The sequence below is a fragment of the Chaetura pelagica genome, unplaced genomic scaffold, assembly GCF_000747805.2.
Source record: "Chaetura pelagica isolate M959 unplaced genomic scaffold, ChaPel_1.0 scaffold456, whole genome shotgun sequence".
NCBI classification, from domain to species: domain Eukaryota; kingdom Metazoa; phylum Chordata; class Aves; order Apodiformes; family Apodidae; genus Chaetura; species Chaetura pelagica.
In genome coordinates, this window is record NW_009953574.1 from 1,671,215 (window position 1) to 1,687,490 (window position 16,276).

The 16,276-nt window shown below is 47.8% G+C and overlaps 1 protein-coding gene across 1 annotated transcript in view; it reads left to right on the plus strand.

Moving 5' to 3' along the window:
* The first annotated feature begins 406 nt into the window (after positions 1-406).
* The window catches only part of GPC3 (glypican 3), a 142,174-nt gene continuing 126,304 nt past the window's right edge, over positions 407-16,276 (plus strand). Inside the window, exons 1-2 of the mRNA XM_009999692.1 lie at positions 407-428; positions 1,663-1,824. Of these exons, the coding sequence (XP_009997994.1) occupies positions 407-428; positions 1,663-1,824 (184 nt within the window). The remainder of the gene's footprint in view (positions 429-1,662; positions 1,825-16,276) is intronic.

Sequence of the window (16,276 nt, forward strand, 5' to 3'; positions counted from 1 at the left end):
GGAATTTGTGCTGCCATCCTGCTGTGCTGAAGGGGAAAGTGAGTCAGCAGGTGGGGATGGAGCCAGGATGATGATCTGGGTGCAGCCTTGGGCTGAGGCTCCTTCTTCCCCTTTGCCATGTGTTGTTTTGCAGCAGGACTCAACTGGTTAAATCTCCTCTCAGTGCCTGAAGTGCAGGTTGCAGGTGAAGTGTTTGGAGTTGTTTTCCCCAACAGGGGCAGGGAGGGGGGAGGTGGGTTTCTGCTGTCACTGCTCCCCAGCCCTGACAGCTGCCCTGCCCTCAGAGCTGTGCAGGACTCTTCTCCAGCAGGTACAGGATTGAACTGAATTAATATGAGTCCTCCTCTTGTGGAGTACCCTTACAGATGTGACTTTTGACACTTTCTACTAATTAGTGAGAGAGTGGATGTGGCAAGACTCTGAAGAAGGTGAGGAGAGAGGAACATGGAAGGAGGTGGAATCCTTGCAGAACAAAGATGTTTATTACCAAACTTGCTTTTATTGCAGGGAAAACCCCTCTGTAGCAAAACAGCAGCAGCAGATTAGATGAGTTTTGCATGACAAGAGCTGTTTGCTTTGATATGAGCTTCTTGCTCTGCTTGTGTTTGTGGGGCCAGGGTTTGCCAGGGAAGGGTGATCAGAATGAGACTTTCTGTTGCTGCTTCCAGCTCTTCTGCTCCATCTTCTCCTGATGTCTGAACTCAAAAGATGAATATCTTTTTTTTCTAGATTTATTTCTCAATTTTTAGCTAAAAATTGCCTACTGCTTCCAGAAGTATGAGCTTTGGGAACACATAGGGAATGTAAAAAAAAGAGTCCAGCATCACTGACCAGTGCTGCAAGTTTTATCTTGAGATGCCAGAGCAGGTGATGTTCCTCTGGCCTTTGTTCCTTGGCTTTTGCACCTTCCTGGTTGGATGGGTGGAGGTGCTGCCCATGCAGTGGAACATCTGCTGCTGAAAGGCACTTCCTTGCCTCTCTCAGTGCTCAGTGCAGGTCTCAGGACCTGCCCCTCTGCAGTGGGACTTGCCCAGAGGAAGCCATGAACCTCTGGAGAAAGGATGAGATGGTGAAAATGGTGGGAGGGCTCAGGAGGTTTGCACAGCTTAGAAGTCTGCATCAAAAAGAAATAATTGTTATTGTTCTGCCCTCCTGTTGTTACTGTTATTGCTGTGGCTGCAAAAGGATGGAGGTGGCAGGCAAGTAATGCAGTTGTTTGTTTTAAGCCAGCTTGAAGTCTTTATGCAAATTCCAGGCAAGTCCTGTGTGCTGAGCTGTGCTCCTTCCTCCCTTTGCTGCAAACCCACAGCTTCAAATGCTGGCTCCTTGTCCCATCTCCCAGTCCATCCCCTGTTTGCCCAGGGGTGGTGGCTGTGCAGGAGCCAGCAGGGCCATGCTCTGCTGGCCACCAGCCCTGGGGGGCTCGTGTGGGAGTTGAGGCAGGAGCAGAGCTCTGGGGGCTGCTCAGCAGTCCTGCCTCTGCCTGAGCAGGCTTCTCCTTCTTTGGCCAAGCTCCTTGCTCAGGACAAATTCCAGAAGTGTCCTCACTCTGCCCAGAGGGTCATTGCAGCGATACCAGCACCTGGAGTTTGTTTCCTCTCCCAGCAATTCCAGCTCCTCCTCACGCACGTTTTTTCTGCCCTGCTTGTGTCTCCTCTCCAGGGTCTGATCTGCAGGTATGTACCCCAAAGGGCTCCACGTGCTGCTCCAGGAAGATGGAGGAGAAGTACCAGGCAACAGCCCGTCTGAGCATGGAGCAGCTCCTGCAGTCTGCCAGCATGGAGCTGAAGTTCCTGGTCATCCAGAACGCTGCTGTCTTCCAAGGTGAGCACGGGCTGGGAGGAGGAGGCTCTTCTGCTCCTCTTCCTCACCACCTGGCAGTCAGAGCCCAGGTGGCTGGAAGCTTCTGTTCACTTGTTTCCATAAGTTTGTGTGTATTATCTGTGCTTTGTGTGACCAATAACACACCTGATTCAGTGCCCAGTTGTTGTGCAGGGATTGCCCTTAAATGTTCCTGTGGCTGAAACAGCAAATGTGAAGTTAAAGACTAAGCCTCTTCAAGCCCAGATTTAAAAATATTAAACCCCCATTTCCCCAAGAATTAAACTGTCTGTGCAAGTACCATCTTGTGTGATCCTGCCAGTGCCCAGAACCACTGGGTGCAAACCCAGTGTAATGCTTGCTGGGCATCTGACCAAAACGGGTGCCTTGCTCCTTGTTGTCCACTGCAGAAGACCATCAGTAGCTCCATGGGAGGGTGGGCAGAGGCTGCCTTGCTCAAAGTGGGGTCCCTGCTGCTCTCTGTGGGGTTTTGAGGTGCCTGGTGACCTGGTGCCATGTGTGCTGTGCTGGCAGCTCTCTCACTTTCCTAATGATGCTGTGATGTGGTGTCTTTTTAGCAAAACTGGCCTTTGACAAGTATTTTCTACTGTGGTTATGGACTAGTTTGTGTCACTTAAATCTGCATTTCTTTCTTTAGGGCCTTTATCCAGGCAAAACATGCTCTGTCCATGGTTAATGTGCAGTGAAACGAGTGCTTGCTTGTTGAGTGCTCCCTTATTCAGGTTCCATCATTCTGTATCAAGGGCATTTTTGCCTATATTGAAAAAAGAAGGGATGAGCAGTCAAGCATGTGTTTTTTTTTTTTCCTTCATGCAGCTATTTTTTTCAGAATAATTGATTTGTTTCTGCTCCTGCCTGACTAATAGCAAGACCCAAACTGGCTGAAGCCTCTGGGATGATGGCAAAGCTCTGTGCTGGTCCACAACTGACTGATCAAGTTTAATGTGTTGTTTTTCTCAATGTAAGATCAAATAAATTGCTGTGGAGGTAACAGCACTTTCACCCCCCCCTTGCTTCTTAATGCAGTGACCATTAAGTCCCAATTCTGCTAAGCAGAATGAAGTAAAACTAAGAAGAGATTGGTTTCCTAGGCATTGGAAATGGGACTGGCTGCAGAAATGGTGAACAGCCTGGCTGGAATACAAAGTGTTTATCTCCTCCCCAACCATTTGACAAAAAGTACCATTAGAGTGTTTGTTGTGTGTGAATGACACCCTGTGTCACTACAGCCTGTGCATAATGTAGCAGGCTCTGGTGCTCTTAACTCTGAACTTTCTACATCTTCTGGAAAAAGATGAATCCTTTCCTCTGATTTATTTTTTTTCCCCCTATTTTAAAACCATGATTTCCATCCTGGCCACGAGAGCCCTTTTCCTGTGCAGGGGTTTTGGAGCTGCTGGGTCTCTGAAAAGCCTTGGTGTGCTGAATTATTATTAGTCTTGATGGTGGGGAAGAAAAAGCATTTTAATTGAATAACTCATGACTGTTTCTGCTTATAAAACATCATGAATAATTTTAAAAATCTTTTGCAATCCCATTATAGAAGAGGAATTCCTAGCTGGAACCACTGAGGAGCTCACTTTAATTACCTTGTATAAAGGGTTTTGGACTTGGAAGGACAATTCATGAGACTTTGAAAATCCTTTAACTTTTGTTATCTTCAAATTTAGTCTCCAAGTATGTAGAATAACCACATTTTTAAATAAGTGGATCTTTTGCTGCTTGTTTAAGAATACGTTGAGATAAGTGCTGGTTATCTTGAAATAACCAAGGAAACTTGGTTGCAGGAAACTTGCTGCTGTCCTGCTGTGTGTTTTGGGTTGGATTTGGCCCTGGCACCAGCTGGGGATCCTGCACTGAGGGAGGGTAGTTGCACTGCTCTCTGGAGTGGGCTAATATGTTGGTATGGAAACACAAATGTGAAACCCTTCCGAGTTAATTTTAATATTCTCAGCCTGGCATTGCTGGTTTGACAAACACAGTCTCACCCAGATGTTGTTATTTTGCACCAAATTTAATTTCTTCTTGCTGAAGCCAGAGCAGTGTCTCTGCTGATAAAGATCAAGGGAAATTGTCTGGCATTTACAGAAAATCTCATCCAGGCCTATCTGTTACAATGTTCACTTAGCAAAGTTTATTAGATTATTAATTTTAGACCCTCGGGCTTTTTCTTTATTGCAGTTAAGAAGGAAAAATCCCACCAAAAAAAAAGAAGAAACCCTCCTTCACTAAATGTAAATGGTATAATTAGCTCCTGGTCTTGTCTTACAGGCATTTTTTTTTAAATTACTAAGATGATTTAAGTAGTGATTTAATTCTTTGGAAACTTGCTGCGTTTGACAGGGTTGAAATGGATTGTAGCTGCCTTGGCTGCAGTTACATCTTACTCTGGAGTTGCTTTCTGGGTGGGTTTTTCTCTTCAGTTTGGCCTGTCCCTGCTGGCATCTGCCTGTGGGCAGCTCCTGGCTCAGGTTCTCTCCTGGCAGCACCTCCTTTGCACAAGGTGAAGCTTCATTGAGCCACGTTGCTCCCCAACCTGCTGAGTTGTCTTTTTGCTAGTAGAGGTTAGTGCTGGTCTGTGGTTATCGCCCAAACTAGCTGGTTAGGAGGTGCCCCTAACCTGCTGTGGCAAAGAGCAGGAGCCCTGCCTGCAGGGTGCTCCTTCCCCTCACCTCCCCCTGACCTTAGATCTTTGTGCTGGGGGGTTTCTGGCCCTGCCACCACCTGCTGAAACAACAGGGGGAAAAATCCCAAGCCCTTAAACTCTGCTGGCATCATAAATATTCCACCTGAACATCTCAGCTTCATGACAGGTAAACCTGACCAGGAAAACACCAGGGTGGTTCTTGGTTCTTTCCCTCCTTCCCCCTCTGAAGAGCTTTGCTCCCTGGGCCTGGGTTCTGTGCATGTTCATCACTCTGTTGCTGCCTGCTTCCTGAGTTTGGGAATTTGCTTTGGAGTGATCACTGAATTTCTTGTCCTGGATATTGACTGTGTCACACGGGGGGTGACAGGAAATTAAGGCTTCAGCAGGTGCTGATGCTTTCAGGGTACACCCCACCAAGGGAAAAGAGACTTTTTTTAAGAAGTGGAAAGACTGCAGCACAATTAAGCACAGAAGGATCCTCCAAGGGCAGAGGAGCATCTGCATCTGTTGCTGTGTGTAGGACCTGCTGGTGATCTCCCACCCCAGTAGGTGTGAAACACAGGAGTGGGAGAGCTGGGGGCTGCTCCTGGGTGAGCTGCTGCCATTGCTGTCAGGGGTTGCTCAAATGAGCTCTGGGCAGGATCTGCTGGTGTCCTCCTGCAGCCTCTGCTGTTGATGTTACCCACGTCCTGGTGTGGCCTCTCTCTGTGTGGTGCCAGCACCAGGCTGTGGGACCATCTTGGTGGCTGCTCCAACCTCTCCTGGCAGTGATAGTGAGACCTCTGGAGCCTCAGATACCTCATATGCCTGTTTCTGACCTGAATCTGGCCATCCCACCACTTGTGTGGGTGCAGGGCTTGCTTCCACCCACTGCCCAAACAGCTCCCATGGGCTGCAGAGCTGCTGGGACTTGGTTGGAAATGTGGGGGACACTTGGGGAGGCAATTACCTGGACTGGAAAACTGGCTGGGCTGCTGCAGTTGAGTCCCCCTTGGTGAAAGCCTGGAGGTTTAAATTAAGACCTTCTCTGTTCCCTCTCCAAGGCAAAGGACCTGAACCTTCTGCAACTGGCAGCTGGGAGACAGAGGAGCTCTGGGCACCTGAGGGTGCGTGTGGGTGCTATGGAGGTTTGAGGGGCTTCAGAGGTGTGTGTTTCAGAGTAGTTCCTAGGAAAACTGAGACAAATCAACACAGCTCAGCCTGGCTGTACGTGCATGGTGTTCTCTTCCTCCTGGGAGAATCCCATGTTTCTCCCCCCTGGAGCTGAGCCCCCGGTGGCTCTGGCAGAGCAGATGGTGTGAGGAGGGTGTCAAGTCATCTTCCCCTGTGTGCAGTGCTGGGATAAAGGCAGAGCTGAAACTCTCAGTCCTCCCAGTGGCTCTGAAGGCTGTAAATCCTCCAGTCAGGCATAAATGCAGCCCTTTTGGTTATTTACAGTTATTGACACTCTCCATTCATATCTGCCAGGAGTGAAGGCGGTTTTGACATTGCAAACTTCTATCAGGTTATCTTTAATCAGTTTAGAGGTGCCTAAGCCACAAATATATCAAACAGCTGATCCTAATGTTGGAGTCCTCTAAAGGGTGACTGAATTATTTATTTTGTTATGATGAAAATGTCTGGGCTTTATTGGGTTTTCTTTGAAGAACTTGATTCTGCTTGAAGTCTGGAAGATAAAAGATTAGCAATTGTCTCTCCAAGTTTCTTATTCCAAATCCTTCAAGGCTTTTCATTTTTCACAAGCTGCTGTTGTAAGTCAAGGTGAGGGAGCTGTGATTTCTTTTATTCTATTAGAGAGGTTTAAGTATATAAAAACTTTTTTATCTTTACTAATCATGCCTTGCATGGGAAAATCCAAGACTCAAGATCCAGACTTGTGGCATCAGTTAGGTGAGAGAAGATGGGCTGTGTGGTGGGAGCTGCTGAGCTATAGAATCAGGAAATTCCAGGTTGGAAGGGATCTCTAGAATCATCTGGTCCAACCTTTCTAGGTAGGAACATGGTTTAGATGAGGTGGCCCAGCACCCTGTCAAGCTGGGTTTTAAGTGTCCATTGTTGGGGAATTCACCACTTCCTTGGGAGATTATTACAAATACTAATTGTTTTCATAGTGAAACATTTTCCTCTGGTGTCCATTTGGGATCTCCCCAGGAGCAACTTGCACCCATTACCCCTTGTCTTTTCCATGTGACTCCTTGTAAATAGGGAGTGTCTGTCTTCTTGGTAGCCACCCTTGTAAGTACTGGCAATGAAGTCTCCCCTGAGCCTTCTCTTCTCCAGGCTGAACAAACCCAGTCCTTTCAGCCTTTCCTCATATGGTGGCCTTCCCAGTCCTTCCCAGGTCTCTTTCCATAGAGCTAATATCCAGCCAGGTGGATCCCAGTCTCTGCTGCACTCCTGGGTTATGTTTTCCCAAGTTAAAGTCCTTACACTTGTCCCTGTTGAGCTTCATAAGGGTTTTACCAGCCCCCTGTTCCAGCCTGGCCAGGTCCCCCCAGAGGGTGGATCTCTCTTCTGGAGTCTCTGCTTCCCCACTCAGCTTGATTTCACCTACAAACTTCATCAACATCCCAACATCCAGATCACTTATGAAGATGGTAAACAGGGTCAGTCCAATATGGATCCCCAGTTAATGACTGCACCTTCATCACCCAGAAGGGGCTGCTGATACCAGCACTGCTGGCCTGAGCTTCTGTCTGAGTGTTTGGAGGAGTTTAATACTCCAGTGATTTTAAGCCATTTAAGTTTGACAGTGCAGGAGGGTCTTCCAGATGTGGGCAGTAGGAAGAGCCTTGGTGGGTGGGCTTGGGCAGCAGGTTGTGCTGCAGAGCTGCTGCTGGCAGGCTGGGGGGGGGAGGAGCAATGTGGGGCAAGGAGAGGGAAATGTCTAGCTTGAAAATGTAGTGACTGTTTCTGAATGTGCAAAGCAGTGAAGGTGAGAGGTGCTGAGAGTTGGGGGGTTATGGAGTGGAACTGTCCCTGTGGAGGGGAGATGGGCCTGGGGGGGCCACAGCTCTGGGTGTGCGTGGGTTTGGGTCTCTAACCAGTGTGCAGGTTTGGGTCACTGGGCAGGCTTATGCAGGAAAAAAGTGATGATGATTAACCAAATACATGTAAAAAAAAGGTTATTATCAGTAGTCAGAAGTGGTGGGTGGGGTGCTCAGCCCAGCAGGTGTGTTGTGGAACGTGCATGTGGAAATGTGAACTCCTGCTTGTGGGCCTGTCAGGTATCAAGCTGATGTTTTAGAGTGGACTCAGAGAATACATTTGGTTTTGGAAAGAAAACATTAAAGCTCTCATTAGACTTTGCAAGTACATAAGAATCACAAATCTTTGTATCCTCTTATAATTCCTGTTTCTAATTAGTCTGATGTTAGCTGAGGTCTCCCTGCATCCCTCCCTGGTGCACCCATCTCCCCAGGGGCAGCTCTCTCTGCAAGCTGCTTGTTATGTTGTTGTCTTAATTTTTTTTAATTAATGTGTATTTAAAATAGGAATTGTCCCACTGGGTCAATTTCTACCTTTGGCAGAGGGTCCTGCCAGATGCTTTGGATGCACAAATTTTTCAGTGGAAAACTCTGGTGATACATTTTCCAGGTTGATAATGATGCTCTCAACCAATGATTACAGGTAGGTAGAAAGAGCTGTCTGCATAATGAGAGATCTCTGGTTGTCAGAACTGGTCTAGGGAGGTAATGTTTCCTTTCAAATAACCAGAGCTTACTGTCCATAAATCACAGTTAATCTGTTTATTACCCTGGCATATGAAGCTGGGAGCCTGGGCTGGGCTGTGACGCTGAGCACTGGGAGCAGGGCTGTAATAGCAGCAGCAGTTTCAAATTATTTGAAATTGGGAGATCAGCAAAAGGCAGGAGTTTGTGGAGGCTCTGGGCATTAAAAATGACTGCTGAGGATTGATGAGTTTCTTTAACAAATTGTAAAATCCATCATGGAGGAGTTAGGGCATGAAACTGCCCTCCCGAGCCGCATCAAGCGGGGCCGGGGAAGCGCAGCGTGACAGGGGGAAGGGGGGCTGGGGAGAGGGCTGGGTTTGCTTCTGGTTCCTCCTCTCACTGCCTGGAGTTGAGATGTCAGCACAGTGCTGGTGTGCAGGTCCCCAGGTCCTGGGTGTGTGTGATGGGTTTGTGCCCAGCAGGAGCTTTTCAGTGCTCTTCATGGTGCTGAGCTGGAGATACCCGGCTCTTCTCTGGCCTGGGAGTGATCCCCTCTCCCCTGCTTCAGTCTATACCAGAGGGGTCACACTTCCCATGATGTTCCAAAGTGCTGGCATGGCTTAGGACAGCTTTGCACAGCCCTTGCTCCCAGTTGATGGAGAGCTTGGGGTGTCTCCTGGCAGCAGGGAGCTGGGTGGCTTTAGCTGCTGCTTCCCTGCAGCCCCACTGGAGCTGTGCAGGGCACAGCCACACTGCTGGCCCCTCCTGCTCCTGGCTGTGCTTCCATCTGGAGGGGGTCCCTGTGGGGTTCCTGTGCTGGGTGTCCCTAGACTGGCTGCTGTAGGAAGTGGCTCCATCATGCCCTTGGGGAAGGTCTAGAAGTGACTCCTGGGCACATCCCTGGGGGGCAGGGTGTGAAGTGTGTGCAGGGGGAGATGCCCCAGCCCCTGCTCGTGGGGTCTTGGTGCCTTGAGGGCTGTGGGGTTGAGGTCCCTGCCCTGTGTCCTGCCTCTCTCTGTTTTCCCCCTGCAATCAAACACTGCTGGTGCCCTTCCCCTCAAGGGTGCAATGAGGCTTGGAGGTTAATGGGGGCCTTTTTTTGGAGCTGCCTACGTGCTGCTTCACCAGTTCTTAAACGCTGTGCTTGGTGTCTGGGCTTAATGGTCCCCAATTCAGCGTGCAGAGGAGTTTCTGGATACCCAGGAGCCTTTCTTCAGCTGCTGGGGTCCTGGCTGCTCCCAGCTGCTTTCTTGCTGTGAAGGGGATGGTGTTCCTGGGGGGCTCAGGGAGGCACTGCCCACAGGCACCCCCAGGCAGGGCCAGCCAGGTGCTGCACCCACATCCTCTCATGGCCATGGTTCTGTGCCTCTGGAGGAGATGGGGACCTTTTGGGTGGGCTGGTGCCTCTGCAGGAGCCTGGTGGCCTTGCTGAGGTGCCCCAGGTGTCCTGCATGTCCCTGTGCTGTGCAGCCTGGTGCTGCTGCCTCTGTTCCCCCTGCTCTGAACCTGTGCTGGATACACACCATCCTCTGCCTCCTGTCCCTGTTGGAGTGTGAGCTGGGAGGTACCACTGGGTGAGGCTCCTCTCTGCCTTCCAGCCTCTTGCTTCCACAACTGGCCTGTGTTCTGTGCTTACCTTGTGGCTGAAAGTTATCATCTTCTGATAGTTCAAGTACTAACATTCTTAAAATGCCTCCCAATGCCATAAAGCAGTCAAATTACATCTTTAACTTGCATTAGGATGATATAAATGTCATGTTACCCTTGAATGGGATGTTTATAGAGCTTCTTGGTGCTGTTGTGTGTATATATACATTATTTCCTTTGTAATTCCAGTTCAGAAATGGGTGTGGTGGCATCTTCCATCTCTTGGCCTGAAAGAAGAAACAGAGACATTTCTCACAGTGCAAAGTGTTTAAAATTCCTCTGACTGGAGAAGAAAGGGGGAGAGAAGGCAGCACCCAGCAAAAAAAAGGCAGGGACTGTCTCTAAAGAAAACATTTTGCTAGATTGTCATCTACTTTACTTTTAAAACAACAATAAGACACCAGGACAAACTGGCCAGTGGCACATTTCAGCTGAGGGAAACGGGCTCTTGCTGAGCCAATTAAACTGTCAATGTGTTGTGGTTTCATGGTCCCTCAGGCAGGCTGGGTCACCTCAGGTGTGTTACTCATTCTGGCTTCACTGCTGATGTGAAATCAATTTTAGCAATTTATAATCTTCCATTTTCCTGTGAAAGTCTATTAATCTGTGAAAAACCCCACTCAGATAGTGAGGGCAGAGGAGCTTTGTGCACAAGGTGTAGAGCTGGGAGTGCCCCTTGGACTACCCTGTATGTTGAAGCCTGTGTGACCTTTGGAGGCACCAACAGCCCCAAGTTCTCAGGCTTTAGACTTTACCCTTAAAACTTTCTAAAATCATAGGTGGATGTTGCTCTGGGTGCAAAACTCCTTGTTGGCTGCATGGATGTTTCTCTGAGGTGAGTTTTGTTTTGGCAGCTTCTTGGATCTTTTGTTCTTGGAGCTTGGAAAGAGGCTCAACGTGTCTGGAAGTTTGGGAAGGGCTGACATTTGTCTCTCTAGTGCCCAAGGTTGGGAATCCTCTCCCCAGCTGAGAGCAGCAATGCAAGAGTTACTGCCTGGTCTTGTTGCCTTCTTTGTGGTGGTTTTATTTTTGAAAGCCAATAAGAAGATTAAACTTTCCTGGCTGTCTGATAAACATGGGCCTAACAGGTTTTTCTTCTCACAAAGGGAAAACATTTATTTTTCTTTTAATCTTGACCCAGAATTCTCAGTGACACTGGAGCTGGTGATGCTCCTGTGCAGCCTGAGTGCTGCTGCAGGGGGGGCTTGGCTGGACCCAAAATTGATCCTTGTTGGCCCAAGAGGAATTACAGAGTGAGTTGCAGAATGGCCAAAAATGTTTTCAGCTCTGCTTTGCATTGTAGATGAATCCAAAACTCCTACAGAATAGAAATTGGTGACCAGCATGGTGAAATGACATGGTTTTTTCCACCCATCCCTCTACTGTAGTGGTGTTGGTGGGAGGGTGATACCTTGGCATGCTCAGGTCTTGCATTAAAAAGACACAGGAAAAGAGTTTGGTCATCCACACCACGGAGACACCGGTGGACTGACCATACAGTCAGACCCTAAGTTTCCCCAGCAAACGGAGGTTTAAACTGGATGTTAGAATTTCTTTACCCAAAGAGTGGTTGGACAGTGGAACAGGCTGCCCAGGGAGGTGGTGGAGTCACCATCCCTGGAAGTGTTTAAAAGAGATACAGATACAGTGCTTAGTGACACGATTGAAGCAGTGATTGGGTAGATGAGGTTATGGTTGGACTTGATGATCTTTGAGGTTTCTTCCAACCAGGATGATTCTGTGATTCTAAGTGATCCTGTCCTGCTCTGTACCTGCATGAAAGCTGGAGAGATACTTTTTACAAGGGCATGTAGGGATAGGACCAGGGGGAATGGTAAGTAATGGTAATGTTGTTATGGTAAGTATGTTAACTTAAGTATGTTAAGAATGGTAAGTAAGTTAATGGTAAGCTGAGTAAAGGAAGATTTGTGAGATATTGGGAAGAAATTCTTCCCTGTGAGGGTGGTGAGACCCTGGCCCAGGTTGCCCAGGGAAGCTGTGGCTGCCCCATCCCTGGCAGTGTTGAAGGGCAGGTTGGATGGGGCTTGGAGCAACCTGGGCTGGTGGGAGGTGTCCCTGCCCATGCAGGGGGGTTGGAGCTGGATGATCTTGAAGGTCCCTTCCAACCCAAACCATTCAGTGATTCTGTATTGATGCAGGGAGCTACAGAACTTGGGATGCTGGATTTAGCAGTGGTTAGATTGAACCACTAAGTGAAGCAGCCTGCACTCCTGCTGGCTGCCTTGGTGTGCTTTGGATGTGGTGCTGGATGGACCTTTTTGTCCCATGGAACACGGGTGGGTCAGAGGGGGCCAGCTGGGTTTGCAGGAGGCAGGTGGTGCTGCTCAGGAGAGCAGGGAAAGCTCCCATGTGGGAAGGGAAGTGAAGGGATGGATCTAGGAATCGATGCATCTTCTGTGGCAGGTGAAGTGTAGGAAGCACTGCATGTTTAATCTGCTCACATGAAAAAAAATCTTAATCGGCCAAAGAACCTCATCTGAAGGGGTACTTGGAAAAAATAATCACACAGACCTGTTAGAAAGTGAAGATTTGTGTCCAGTTCTGGGCCCCTCAGTTCAAGAAGGACAGGGAACTGCTTGAGAGAGCCCAGGGCAGAGCTACAGAGATGATGAAGGGAGTGGAACATCTCCCTGATGAGGAAAGGCTGAGGGAGCTGGGTCTCTTTAGCTTGGAGAAAAGGAGACTGAGGGGTGACCTCATCAATGTTTACAAATATGTAAAGGGTGAGTGTCAGGGAGATGGAGTTAGGCTTTTCTCAGTGATGACCAGTGATAGGACAAGGGGTAATGGGTGCAAACTGGAGCATAGGGGGTTCAAGGTGAGTATCAGGAAAAACTTCTTTCCTGTGAGAGTGACAGAGCCCTGGGCCAGGCTGCCCAGGGAGGGTGTGGAGTCTCCTTCACTGGAGACATTCAAACCCACCTGGACATGTTCCTGTGTGATGTGCTCTGGGTGACCCTGCTCTGGCAGGGGGGTTGGACTAGATGATCTTTTGTGGTCCCTTCCAACCCCTAGGATTCTATGATTCTATGATTCAAAAAAACCCCAACCCTCTGAGACAAGGCAAAACAAAGAGCAGTGCAGATCAATTATCAAGGAATTCTATTACTGATCAGCTCTTCCCAAGTTTGTCACCTTCAAGTCAGAAAATCCATGATTGAGTGTCAGAAAGAAGCAATTTTAAAAGCAGTGGAGAACAGTAAAAGCAGTGCAGAACAGTAAAAGCAGTGGAGAACAGTAAGGCTGCCTCTGGGATTACAGTTCCCAGCTTTGGAATTCACTCCTTTTTGGAGGAAATTGGTGAGTAACAGATGGCAGTAATGCAGCCTGTTTGTGTTGCTCAAATTCCTGTTATGATTGCAGGGAAAATAATGTTCCTCTTTTTAGGGAGAGGAAATTGAATAGGCCCAGGAATCCATGTAGAGATTGGCTTACACTAAAAGGGGAGAAAGAATGTGAAGGTTAATCAGTTCAGTGCATTCTCTGGAATCTACCTCATTAAAAAGGTAAAATCAAATTGCTACTGAATTTCTGAGGAATTACTTTGAAGTGACACATGCCTTTACTGCCTTTTAATTACAGAATTATTTCAATCTGTTTGTGTCTCCCATATAAATGGGCTGTCAACTGCTCTAAATATTAGCTCAGCAATTCCAAATAGTTACTTAAATGGAAGAAAATAGTGTCCCTGGTCCTTCAGCAGAGAATTCCAGATCATGACAGGGTGAGAACTACCATTAGTCCCTGAGAAATCTTCACCAGCTGCTTTAGGTGCACAACTTCCCCCTGAACAAGGCTTTTAAGATGGTTATTTATGCCACTGTTTGTCTGGGGAGTGGTGGGTCTTGTGTCTGGCTGCTCAGCTGTGATTGACCTTCTTATGAAACCTTTGGGAATGATGATGTACTTAGTGAGAGCTGGATGGAGGTCTCTGAGATGGCCCAAGAAGGCTTTTCCTGCATGGTATAAAGCACTGTCCCCCTCAGCTGGGTAGAAGCAGGGCTGGGATGCACAGCTGGGGAATGGTTCTGCAGCCAAGGCCCCTCTTGTGTAGAAAAGATATTTAAAAGAGAAAATAAATATGAAGTCTTGTCTAAGGAGCAAAATGACCAAGAGAATACTGAATCTGTTGCACAGCATTTCCCATGATGGAAGTCTTTCCTCAAAGGAGGAGCTGGCTCCTGCTCTTAGTGCATCACTAAGAAGTCTTGAAAGCACTTTATTATAATGGGTTTTTTAATCTGAGGGAATAGCAAGAGCCCAGTGCTGGGTGCTGGTCATCTGCTCAGTCTCTTGAGGAGAACAGGGTGATAAATGGTGGTCCTGCCTCTCTTTGCAGAAGACCTGGATGTGCTGGTTGGCAGAGGATCTGATTGCAGGGTGGTTCTTGGGTGGGGGCACCTCAGGAGCTCTGCCCATGAGCAGCATGTGAGACTGGTCCCAGGACTAGGCAGCAGGCTGATTTTGGGTGAGGTTAGGGGAGGAGATGGTTTGTCTTGCCTGTGGTCCTGCTGGTAGGTGACCTGTGTGTGGGGCTTTGCCCTCTGGGGAAACCAGGGGGACAAGAGGAGGAGAGATGAGTGGCCTCTGGGCTGGTGGGATGTACTAGGGCTGAACACTGGGAACTTTTACAGGTGTTTGCATCTAGGAGCAGCCCAGCACTGCTCCTGGTTTGCCACTGGTTGACATCTGCCCAGCTGTGCTGGGTTGCTGGGGATGGGAGCCACCATGGGGCTGAGATGCACCCGTGTCCTTGGGCTGGCACAGAGGGGGAAGCACCCAGGTCCTGCCAGTGTGGGGTGCAGTGTTGTAATAAATGTGTCTGTGTTTCCCTGGGAAATCTTGAGAAGAGGGAAAAGGTCTGCCTTGAAGGGCAGATGTGCTGATGTAGCCTTTGTTGTCCTTAGGAGTGAACTTTGTGATTTCTGAACTAACATTAAAGGTGTGTTTCTGTCTCTTCTTATCCATGTTGGCTGAGAGATGGCACTTGCCTGTTGGAATTTGCAGCAGCTTTAAAGCTGGAGGTGCTAAGCTGCTTTTCCCCCCCTCTGTTGCTTTGTTCATAGGTTGTTTGTTTAGATAACAGCCTGGAAATGATATTAGTAATCCTGTCTGTAGCATTTTGCTGCCAGCAAAGAACAAACATTGGATTTGACATTTGGGGAAATGGTTCAATTTTGAAGGGAAGTGGTTCAGAGGCTGCTTCTTGAACTAATGGCCAGTATAATTTTTCTTTACTAGATTGCATATATTTTTACCTTGAAGGTGCTCTGTAAAGTGCACAACATCACTAGCATTAAATGAAAGCAAATGTTTCACATTATAAGAGAAAGGAACCTTGGAACTGGGGGGGAGGTTGGAAACCGTTTATTTCTCCAGCATGTGGTGCTTCACTGTGACATAAGCATGAAAAATAATTAGACTCACTAGCAAGTAAATATTTGATCTGGAAGTGCATCTTGGAGGGACAGAGCTGGGAGAAAAGAATCTTTTCAGATGCACGTGGGTTCTCTGGGATTTGTCTCACACCACGAGCTGGATGACAAAACTCCATTCAGAAAAGTACATCACAAGAGTTACTGAGGGTGGTGAAGTTTATGAAGATGATGATGAGGAAACCAGGCAATCTCTGCAACCTCAGTTTGCTTTTCTGTGTGCTGTGCAGTAGAACATGTCCTTTAATTAGAGCATCATGTGTGTTTTTCCACAAGCTGCTGCTTGTGTAGGGGCACTGAAGGAATGTCCCTTAATAAGCCATTTTCTTTCTTCCCTGTTCTTTCACTCCTTGTCCTTAATACTTTCAAATGACACTTAAGGACAGACTCCAAAATGTTCAGTTGCATGTGAATACTTTATTTTCATGCTGTTTCATGGTGGTCAAGGCTGAGGAGTAGCATGTTTCTTCTACAGATAGAAAACCTAAAATTCAAGAGCCTAATCAAGACCTTTTATTCACTGATTTCACTGCAGTGTGGCAGTAAATATTCAAGATGTGGGTCTTGGGTTTGTGCACTCCACAGCTTTCCACTTCTGGAGCTGGCAAAGCAAGGAGCTGAAGGAGCAGTGTCCAACTGCCAAGCACTCCAGCTCTGCCTTTGACAGAAAGGAGCAATCATGCACCAAGAGCTGGGCTCTCTTTTAAAAAGCAAGAGGTTTCTGAGTTGGAAGCCAAAGGGATCTCAGCTCTTTACTCTCTGCTCCTTCCCTCCCAAGTGGGTTTGATCTGGGTACATGGTTGCAGAGAGAGAAAAACCCCAAACTCAACCTCACCCCCAAACTTTGACCAAAAAAAGCTGATGTTTATACAAACTTTCACAAAATCCTGTCAGAAGTCAAGTTCTGCTTCAAAGCCTAGGAAATGTTTTAATTAAAGAAAAGGTCAGCAGGATGTTTTTACTGTAGGCAAGGAAAAAAAAAAAAGATACATCTTTGTGCTCTGCCTTAT